The sequence below is a fragment of the Balaenoptera physalus genome, assembly GCF_965194825.1.
Source record: "Balaenoptera physalus genome assembly, chromosome: 1".
NCBI classification, from domain to species: Eukaryota; Metazoa; Chordata; class Mammalia; order Artiodactyla; family Balaenopteridae; genus Balaenoptera; species Balaenoptera physalus.
The window spans coordinates 62,490,415-62,502,541 of NC_138882.1; the positions used below are offsets into that span (position 1 = coordinate 62,490,415).

The 12,127-nt window shown below is 31.1% G+C and overlaps 1 protein-coding gene across 1 annotated transcript in view; it reads left to right on the plus strand.

The window, feature by feature from the left end:
* KIFAP3 (kinesin associated protein 3) overlaps window positions 1-12,127 on the plus strand; it is a 152,386-nt gene that overhangs the window by 120,622 nt on the left and 19,637 nt on the right. The window contains 1 exon segment of the mRNA XM_082439434.1: window positions 2,088-2,187. Within this exon segment, the coding sequence (XP_082295560.1) occupies window positions 2,088-2,187 (100 nt within the window).

The following is a 12,127-nucleotide window of genomic DNA, read 5'->3' on the forward strand; positions in this document are numbered from 1 at the left end:
TCTTTTATTCTGCTGGCATGCTGAATACCTTTGTATTCATTTTCAAAGTGTGGTATACATTTTATTTTGGCATTTTACTTAGCTTTGTTCCTCTAAAATTGCCAGATTTCTTAACTCCTGATCCTAAATTATTTGGTTTTAATTTAACAGAGAAACTTGTTGATTTTTGTGGTCTTCACCTTGTTAATTTTAGCCAAACTTTCACAGTCTTAAATTCATAGAAAATTAGTTTTTCTAGCCACTTAACTCTCAATCTATGGTGTCTTGGCATTCCCATAATTTCATTTTTTGTAACTTTTTTTGTGTTTAGCTGGCCTTGTGGTTTATAGAATTTTTAACTTTTCAAGGACACAGAAACTGGACTAAATATTACATACTTTTTAGCTACCTCTTAAGTATTTTAAATTTACTAAAGTAATAAGGTAAATACCAAAGGTATTATTAACAATTCAACAATTAAATAATAATGCAAGTCTTTAGTATATGGTATGTAACAAATGGATATATGTAACAAATGAGTAGTACAGGAGTCTTATGGAAATACCAATTATTTTTACCTATTCATTTCCCAACTCTATTAAGTTTTACCATCTATTCAATTTTTAATACCCTTACTCCTAAACAGATTTTATCATTTAATTCCCAGCTGTCTATCAATACTCAAATCCGTTACACCTCTGCCTCCCTCCCTTCCCAAGTAGGATTTTCTAACCCCTACAGAACACAGTAATCCCTCTGTAGCTTTTTCAGCCTCCAGCATTCATTTAGTATGTATATCCCTTCCTGTTGTGTATCATTTATTAACGAAATGTACTATTTAATTGCATCTTAAGTGTCTATTTGTGTTTCACTTAACCTGAAATTCCTGAAAACAGAAATTATGTATTCTAAGTTTTTCCACAGGACCTAGCAAAGTATTATTGCATGTGGTAGGTGTAAAATGATTGTCTGGTGACTGAATAATTTGCTTATTACTATGTGCCAAATTTATAAACTATGTTGTGGATACCACCTAGCCAACAAGTGACCTAGAGGTCACTTACCAACCCAGAATACTTTTGAGAAAAGGAAACATTAAAAGGCCTCAGAGCTTTTCAAATAGTAATTAACAAAAGCCATATACTAAAATATATTTGTTCTATGCATAAGACAGCCCTGAAGCCATCACTTAGATCTTTTTTCCTCAGATTCTTCTTATTCTTAACTTACTCATAATTGTATCAAAAATAGGTCATCTGGATTCTTAGATTGGAGTGAGTGAGAAAGTAGTATCACTCTAAAATCAGCAAGAAGTAATAATAAAGACTTAGATTTAGGAAAAGGAGCACTTCATAAGCAAAGAAAAAGTGCTCAAAAAGCATACTAGTGTAGCCACATAGCGTAGGTAGTCAAATATATCTAATAACCTAGGGCGTTACTATATAATAATTGATGTTTTTAATGATTGAGTTATCAAGAAGTTTTAAAATTATATTCAGTGTACTTTTTAAAAACACAGGAAATATAAAATGTATTTTCAAGGATTTCTAACCCAAGTTTGTGTGTTTGTTTTAAGGTTTGACACTTAAAGTGTCAAGCATTGCTTATATAAAAATTCACTTATTTGAAATGTATAATTCCCTAATCATACTACACAAATGAAGCTGTCTGGGTATAAAATGTCGGACATACTAGAGTGTTGGTCTTTACCAAAACCATGCTATTTAATGTCTCTTCTATTTCCTTACTCATTCTGTTTCTTAGCCTGGAAGGTTTATTGTCCCTCCCTATCCTACCTCACCCCTTAACTTTTGTTGTCTTCTCCAGAAGACTAGAAGCCCCTTGAAGGCAGAGATTGTCTTATTCATCTCTGTAATAAAATAGTACTACCACATAGTAGATGCTCAATAAATGTCCAATCATTGTAAAAGAACACTTAAGTATATATGCTCTTCTGTTGATACTCCCAGAGAGAATTGAATATCATGCTAACATTTTTCTTCCGGATTAAATATACAAGTTATTTTCTATTGTGTTACTTGATAGAACAGTTTCCTTTTTATTCCCTGCAAAGATGTTTCACTAGTTACTATTTTCTTTCTTCCTAGATGGATTAGTTGCCTCTGAAGGAGCCATGAGTCCAGATTTCTTCAATGATTATCACCTTCAAAATGGAGATGTAGCTGGGCAGCATTCATTTCCTGGCAGGTAAACAGTCTTCCAAGAAAAATCTAATATATGCTGTTCCCCTTGTTTTTGAAAAGCTAAAATTCTCTTTACTTCCCATTTTTCTTTTTCCATTAAAGAGTAAAAAAAAAAAAGAAAAGAATCCTGAATATTTTCAAGAACATACTCATTTGATTTTAAGTTAACTTATGAAGTCACATTTTGTATGTAAAAAAATGAAGATCACAGTTATAAAAAAAAAAATGTGTGTGTGTGTATATATATATATATATATATATATATATATATATATATATATATATATATATATATATATATATATATATGCTTCCTCACTTTGGAAAATACAGGCTGTCTATTGAAATAGACAGTACTTTTGCCAAATTAATGACCCAGATTGTTTCCTAAGTGTTTTCCAAAGCCAATAGAATATAAAATAAGAACACAATACATGTATTTTTTTTTAACTTTGTTCTTTTTTTTTTTTAACATCTTCATTGGAGTATAATTGCTTTACAATGGTGTGTTAGTTTCTGCTTTATAACAAAGTGAATCAGCTATACATATACATATGTCCCCATATCTCCTCCTTCTTGCGTCACCCTCCCTATCCCACCCCTCTAGGTGGTCACAAAGCACTGAGCTGATCTCCCTGTGCTATGCAGCTGCTTCCCACTAGCTATCTATTCTACATTTGGTAGTGTACATATGTCCATGCCACTCTCTCACTTCGTCCCAGCTTACCCTTCCCCCTCCCCGTGTCCTCAAGTCCCTTCTCTAGTAGGTCTGCGTCTTTATTCCTGTCCTGCCCCTAGGTTCTTGAGAGCGATTTTTTTTTCTTTTTTTTTTTAGATTCCATATATATGTCTTAGCATACAGTATTTGTTTTTCTCTTTCTGACTTACTTCACTCCGTATGACAGACTCTAGGTCCATTTACCTCACTACAAATAACTCTATTTCATTTCTTTTTATGTCTGAGTAATATTCCATTGTATATATGTGCCACATCTTCTTTATGCCTGCATCTGTCAGTGGACACTTAGGTTGCTTCCATGTCCTGGCTATTGTAAATACTGCTGCAATGAACATTGTGGTACATGACTCTTTTTGAATTATGGTTTTCTCACGGTATATGCCCAGTAGTGGGATTGCTGGGTCATATGGTAGTTCTATTTTTAGTTTTCTAAGGAACCTCCATCCTGTTCTCCATAGTGGCTGTATCAATTTACATTCCCACCAACAGTGCAAGAGGGTTCCCTTTTCTCTACACCCTCTCCAGCATTTATTGTTACAATACATGTATTTTAACAATTATTCAGACATCACCATTTTAAAAAGTTGGTGCTTTGATTAAATTAAAGACTTTTCCTCCCTGCATAGCATTCAAATAAAATATTCAAGAAAAAAAACCTAACATGTCAGCATTGTTGTACAATTATAGTAAAGTTTCCCCCAACAGATATCCTGCTTCATTACTGGTCTCATAGATTTTTTAAGTCTTGCCAGAAAGTGTAAATAATAGTTTTCCCTTCATATCATTGCTAGAGGTGTAATATTTTAATTTAGGATGACTATTGAAATTTCACATTAAAATGGTCCAATGAATAGGTGTAGTCTTTTTGCCCTTAAGACTAGTTTTTTCTTTAGATTATTGATTTAATTTTCTCTTCTAAAATTTTACATTTTATTAACATAAATATTTATGTTTGGAGAATGTGTTTAAGAATACAGTTGTGACCAACGTGTTACAACTCTTGAATCATCGCTTGTAGTAAGCCATTGTAATTCAATAGTAATAATTATTGCAACCATTATCAATTATCTATTATGTATAATTTATTTTGCAAATATTTATTATGTTTATTTTAACCTACTTAGCAAGATTATTATAATGTCTATTTTCATAGACATTTTAAAAATGAAGAAATCAAGGCTCTAATAATTTAAGTAACCAACTCACACATGTAGGATGATAGAGAAAAAAATTTGAACTTAGGTCTATATGTCTTATGGTCTTTCCAGTATAACATGGTGCCTAATTTTGAAGGAAACATAGCATATTATGGTGACTTTTAAGTGTTTTTTTTTGTTTTTTTTTTTTGCCACAACCCATATTAAGAAATACCTTTCATATTGCAACCTGGTGCACACATACATATTTATATATATACATATATATATATGTTATATATATAGACACACATATATAAAACAAAAAATTCTTAAAACAGTAATTAATTACTCTTACTATCTGTAATACACAATGATATATTCTGTTTTAGTCTATTCAATTTTATTTTTAAAATGCAGATTGCAACCCACTATATTGATTTCACAACCCACTGTTGGTCGTGACAAAATTTAAAAGCATAGTGGAAAAATACAGGGGTATTTTATGAAATGTAATAACCTTATATGTAGTTCAGTAGTCTTTAGTGAACTTTAAATAAATAACACTTTAGAAATAGTTTCATTGGTGTACTGGATTGTCATGATGAGAAACTACTTGCCTTAGGAAAAAAAAAAATTAAACATGGTTAAATACCAGAAGCATATGGCTTTTGATTACTTCTGATGTCTCTGTCTATGTTAGCTATAATTATTTAAATAGAGATTCTCTTTAATTATTATAACTATTATACTCCATCATGTGACAGTTCACTGTACAAATGTTTTCTGAAACATAATTAGAAAGGGAAGAAATTATTTTGTTATATAATCCTAATGTTTGTATTGAAAATTTTTGCTGATAGCATTTAAAAGATTAATTTTTCTGCCATTTATATTTCACTATGAACAAAACATTGTTTTTGTGTGATACTAACCATGCGTTGCTTATTTGAGAAAGACATGATTTTTTTCTATAGTTATGTGATTTTAAAGAACCTGAACATTTTCATTAAAATTGAATATCCAAAGGAATGAACTTGAGCTCAGCTCAGCAAAATCTTTCATTTCTGGTTTTCAAAAATGGTCATTTTATAAAACAATAAAGATGTTTAGAGAGAGATGGCTATACTCAAAGACTAAGTTATGTACTGTGTCCAAAGATTTCAGGATTTTATTCCTCAGTTCTGTTAACAAGTGTTTTTTTAAAAGACTGGGAAAGTTCTCTTACCTTTGTGCCTTTAGTTCCTTTTCAAGAATAAAAATATATAAGTAGCTTTTTTCACATCATAAAAGACACATCACAGCAATGTTGGTTTAAAGGATTAGTTAATAAAACTTCATGTAGACTATATATTTTTTCAAATCAAAAGAGTGATATACTTATTTATTATAATCATTTTGAATTGAGAATTGTTTGCCCTTTCAAAAGAACTTCCCTTGAGAAAGCTAAGTCTTTCATCTCTTGTCTTTTGTAGTTTTTCAGGCCTTAAATCATGTAACTGTATCATTTTTTCTTTGTATTTCCAGAAGAAATAATTTACTATGAATTTCCTCAGTTTTTTTTCTAAGTAACAGATCAAATAAAAAGGGACTCTAAATTTTATCAGCAGATATACAGAGAAAGCTTACAGTATAACCAAAAATTCATAGTTGTTCTTTTCTACATTTTTTATTGACCTTCTCTAGAATCATTTACTCTTTCTTTTATGAATAATTTTTATTGTTAGGATTGTCTTCTGATAGTATTTCTTTGTTCTTCTTTGATAGCAACAAACCATGGATCTTAACTCTGGCTTATTTTTTTAATTCTACAAAGATTTAAGTATTTTAAATTGTTCCATAATTATTCACATATTTTGGCATGATAATTTTGATGCATAATGTCCCAGATGTGAAACTTGAAACTAATGGCTACCTTTAGGCTTCTGATATCCAATAGGTAAATTTAAAACCTATTAGACCAAATAACATTGACTTAAAATGATGCTTTTGAAATGTTTCATTTTAATTGATTTTAAGCAAAATGGGAATATTTTTTGAAAAATGTAGACACAAGGTGTTGAACTTTTATTCTTCATCTTTACTGTGAAGATGAGAATAAGCAGACTTACTGAACAACATGAAGAATTTGGGTTAATTATGAAAGAATAATGTCTTGATTGAATTTTGAATATTGAAAAAGCTGATTTTAAAAACAGGAAATGTTATCTATTTTGAGGGCTTTTTTTTTTTCTTTAAATCAGGAAAATTGTCCAGATGACTTACAAATTCTTTCCCTGTTCTTCATCATATGTCTTTGATTAACAAGCAGTGTCAAGTTAATTGGAATAGTAATAATATTTTTAAAATGTATAAAATGTGAATTTTTATAATTACCATTGTTTCTAATGATTTGAGAACACGAAACAGCATGACAGTGCCAAGTGGCATGCTATTCAACCAGTAATCGTGACTTTTCAGTCTTTGTGGATTTTTAACATGTCATTTTCAGTGGGTTCAGGTAAAGTAGATGGTCCCAAGCTACTGCAGGGTAAAGAATAAATTTCTAATTTGTGTAAGAGTTTTTTTTTTTTTAATTGTTCACAGAAAAATTCTTCAATTTCTTCCTAAAATAACCATGTTTAGTAATGGGACAAGTCTGTTAAAATGGGGTAACTGAGTCAAATTTAGAGTATTGTTTAAACAGTTCAAATTGTATATTACTTAAAATCCAAGTCGGGGGGGGTCCTTCTTAATCTGAACATCTGCATTTTTGTAATATAGCAGGGCAGTTTAATTGGAAACAGTGAAAACTGTTAAACTCATCCATCCTATTCTACAAGGGAGACTGGATGTTTGATAAAATACATACTGGCAGTTGGACAGCGAATCCTGGGTTTTAGACATGTGTCACTATCAGTTTGAACCTCTTGGCACCAGAATCTCCCAACATTTTAAGGTAATGCAAAGTGGATTAGGGCTCCAAGGCATTAGCTATAGAGTTGACATTGCCAGTGGGTCAGATGTAAATCTTCCCCTCCCAAAACCTGAACTGGCGTTAGAAAGTAAAGTGGAACTTGCTATTGAAGCTAATTAAAAATAATAGGAGTAAGACTAGCTTTTTTTCCCCTTATATACAATGTATCCGTACCATATTTTTGGACAGTTTTTTTTATTATAACTCTTACTTTTCAAGACTAACAAGAACCTCATGTTGAGTATTTTTAAACTGCTTCCAGCTTTTACAAATCAGTTTTTGTTGCAGTAAAAATGGTCCATTTTTCTTTTATAAGAATCCAATTTTCATAAACTGGAAAAAAATTTCAGAGACTGCTTAGGTTTCCTTGGGGCTTTGAAAAATATTTTTCAGAGGGCCTGAAGATCTTCTCTGTGGTTGGCACAGTGATGTCATCTACTGACCATTTCACTAGAGTCAGAGATGAACTAAATGTGTGCATTATTGAGCCATCTGAATCTTACACTTTCATTTTCTGTGTATATGCCTGCCTCTTTTTTCTTTCTTAGAGTACTTGGTGATTAACTTTTCTGTTCATTATATGTATTGTATATTTCACATATATACCTTTTATTCTGTTCTCTCTAATATATTTTCTTTAAAACATTAAATCATGGTTGAAACATTAGTTGCACTTTTTAAAATTGTACTGACTAGAGCTAACATATTATTTTCTTAATATATGAGAAATAATCTTTTATCCAAAATTTTAAATGTGTAATTTTTCCTAAGACAGGGACTCTACATGTAAAAATTAGACTTATTTCTTTAGCTATAAGATCACCTTCATTAAACTCAGCCATTTAGTTAACTCAGTTATTTCACTTGAGAAAAGCAACCTTAAAATTAAATATTACCTGTCTAAAAGGCATTGTATAGTATTTACCGACCTTTATTATTATTCCTAGAACTATATATTAGGGTATTATTTCAAAGCAGTTATTCAAAAGATAAATCAAATTAATGTCTATATTACAACCCTTAATTTGGCAATCGAGAAATTCTCATATATTGAGATAAAATTAAATATGCCTATAAAATCCCTTATTTGATAAGTCCTATATCAATTTTAATTGATAAACCAAACTCTTCCATTTGTTCTAATAGTTTCAGTTTTAGTAACCTTCATTACTGTGGCAGTAATGTAGAAATTATATGGAAGGATCAAAAGAAAGTGAAAAGAACCTCATAGAAACATTTCCCTTTGATAGATATTGGAGACCAACCATTTGTTCAGCAACATTGTAAGAACTAAATGAATTATAAAATACTTATTAAATCTTTTAAAGGTAATCATTAAAAAAAAAACGCTGCTTTATTTAGTGTGTAGCTTTTTTGTTCCTAATTTCTTTATAACTTTTTCTCAGAGGAGAACATGCTTCATGAAATCTTTAAAAAAACTCCTGACTTTAGTAATTTTTCCAGACATGGTGAATATAAAATAAAGCAGCCAGATTCCGTTTTCACCTATCAGTTGCTAAAGATTTTCTAATGCTAATACCCACACATGGGAGCAAAGAGGTACTCTGACACACTTCTTGTGAGACTTAAGTGGACAAAACCTTTGTGAAATATATTTGGTAACAGAGAACAGAAGCCTAAAATTGTATACTTCCTTTATTCTGTAACTTCATTTCTCAGAATTTATCCTCATGAAATAATCAGAGATAAAGACTGGATAAATGATTGTGTGATTTCTTTCTATCAAGAAAATAGATACATTGAGTATCGTGAGATACACTTACCTAATTGGGGAATAAATGTTATTTTTAGTACCTACTTTTGTGCCACATGATTTTGTCCACATATTAGATTATATTATACCAGTGTTCTGATTTAAGTAAATATGAAAGTCAAAATAGGTAAAAATAGATACATTTAGCAAGAGATATTTACTTTATATAAAATTCATCTTTTTAAAGAATTGACCCCAGAGACCTTTTAATTTGCTTTTTTCTTATTGAGAAAAATTTTTAATAAAACTGTTATTCACCTATGATGTTTTGACAGCATAAAATTGAGTACACCACTGCCACATCTGTAATTCTAGTAATGAAAGCTGACAGTATGTTTGAAATATTTGGTCATTCCATTTATATTTTTTTGCATGTATTAAAACATTATTATTAACAGTGCATAATATTTAAAAAAAAACCTTGCTGAATGCTTTGTTCAGGCACTGTTATACATTGTATTTACTCTTTGTTTTTCATATGCACATTTGCGAAGTTCCCTAACACTTGTTCTTAGCTGTATCTAAGTTGGGATATTTGCAAGAGTTGCTTCTCACTTTAAATGGAATTTTGTTAAATCATGATTAAAACATATACAGCAGAACCTCTATAGAAACCATGGTGTTGGGTAACAAGACAATATCCTGTTTACTTTTAAAAGTTACTCTGTTTCAGGGTATATGATTTGATCTAAAAATATCCAGATCTGTGCAAATTTTTATTATAATTGTATTTGGTTGTCCAAATGACATTGTTTTTAGTATGTATAAACATGTATTTCACACTCAGTAATAATTGCTACGGCTAGGTATAACCAATAGAAATAATCTTAAGTTCTTCCCACCTTCATTAGTATTAACCAATCAGAAATGCATGGTAAAAATTTCTTGAAATGAATAAAACCATTCATAAGAAATACTACTATATGACAGGTAAAATCCCATCTAAGGTAATGAAGTGGTTAAATCTGTGGGATGGTGAAAACAGGAGAACAAGAGTGGCAATAGCTGTGTAACACAGTTCTGATGAGAAAATCAAACCAATGCAAATAGATGGTTTTTTACACTATGAGACTGGCTGTAACACGATCCTAACATTAAATCACATTACATTTTTTTGTCTCTAAATACTCTCATAACAATTCTGCTAGTTTTCTTTTTTTTATTTTTTTTTTTCAGAAGATGGAATGTCTTAGGAGCCTTCTAAAAGTTTTAAAGAATAAAATGTTTAAGGCACTTTTTTGGTCTAAATCTTAGTATACCAGGACTAATAACTTGCATGTAGCTAACACTTATATCATCATATGTCTCATTTGACCATCAACAGTGTGTGAGGTATATAGGGCAAAGAGTAGTATTGGCTCTATTTTAACAAATGTAGAAATTAAGACTCAGAGATTTTTAAGGGACTAGCCCAGAACCAGTTAGGTAATAAATAGTGAAGCCTTTAAGCTTGGTAAGAGCCAGCATTCTTAGTATTACACCATTACTGCCTCCAAAAGGCAAGCAGATATATTAGTCTTAACAGTGAACTGTGCTTTAGAAAATTTTAGAGTAAGTGTTATCAAACTTCAGAGTAAGATATGTAGGTTTTTTTGCGTGATACAATATATTGTTTACTTATTTTACTTTAATACACTGTATATGGCTTACTGCAAATTGGTATTTAGATTGCTTGGAGAACAAGTTGCTAAAAATTTATTAACACATTAAGTAACTAATTAGTTCACTACCATTAAATTCTTTTAAGTAGTTAGTTCATTAAGTTCTCTACAGATTAATCCAGTTGTATAAAAAATGAGGATGAAATGAGTGGGATAATCTCAGTCTAGAAGGGTTAATGTCTCATGCAAATCATTTATTTAGCTAATTAACCAATATAAATGTTTATATACATGATGCTATTATTTTATGCCTATAAATGAATCTTCATATATTAGTCTTAGTTGACTTATTTGTTTAGACTTTTTAATAAGAGAAAACTTCTTTCTAGCCATAAAAGGGCAAGGAAATTCCATTCCACTGCTTGGGCACTAATGATTTGCATTTCCCAAGGAAAATTGAATTAGGTTTTATTAGTAAATTGGGCCTATAACTTTTAAGGCCAGATTCTATTAGATTATCACACATCAGCATTAGCAAATTGTAAACTTTACTGAAATATAGAAATACAAGCCAACAATCAAGGCTAAGAATCCTGGAAACCTGGGAAGATGTTTTATGCTAGAGAAATTATACTGACTTGAAAAAATATTTTAAGTGATTTACTTTCCTTTGGAAATTTAGAAACGAGAAGAAGTTGGTGACAGACTGCTCTCATCAAATTCGTGTTAATTTTCAATCTGGTGATCTGAGCTAAGTTTTTGGAGGTATGCATGTTAGCTATATGTAAAATCCAAAGATGCTCCCAAAGGAAACCAAATTTATTGCCACTTTATTAGGACTTCCATTTAGGAGAAGAAATTCAGCGTAATTGAGTCTATAAATGAAAAAAGTAATCTGAATATGACTAGATCCTATAAAAATGTTAACACATCAGTTATGGTGTAGCTTTGTACTAGAAGAAATGAATGAGAGTTAGTCCATTCATGACTAGGAAGTTCATTATATCACCACCATTTAAGAGTGATTATCCAATGTTAAAGTTCATACATTTTTATACATATTAATAGCATTTTTGTTGGCTGTACAGATATATAAAAATTAGTTATAAGTTTAAAAAGAAAGAAAGTAGAAAGTCCTTAAGCAAAGATGACTGCTTTTTTGACATATTTGACCTATGAAATGCTCTTATTTTCAAAAAAATTATGGGTTTTTTTAAAGGGAATAGGATGCGGATTACCATTATAATTTTATTTATTTATTTATTTATTCATGGCTGTATCGGGTCTTACTTGTGGAACACAGGATCTTTCATTGCAGGATCTTTTGTTGTGGCATCTTTTGTTGCGGTGCATGGGCTTTTCTCTAGTTGTGGTGCGCGGGCTCTCAGGCTCAGTAGTTGTGGCGCACAGGCTCCAGAGCACATGGGCTCTGTAGTTGCGGCATGTGGCACTCTAGTTGTGGAGCGCAGGCTCAGTAGTTGTGGTGCGTGGGCTTAGTTGCCCCGCAGCATGTGGGATCTTAGTTCCCGACCAGAGATCGAACCTGAGTCACCTGCATTGGAAGACAGATTCTTAACCACTGGACCACCAGGGAAGTCCCAGATTACCATTACAAAGTCTTGCTTATTCGTAGTCTAATGAGAATTTTAAAATTATAAGCAATTTGGTTGATAAGCACCACCACCCCCTCCAAAAAAATAAAAGAGAGAGGAAAATAGAGCATGTCATCTTTTATTTC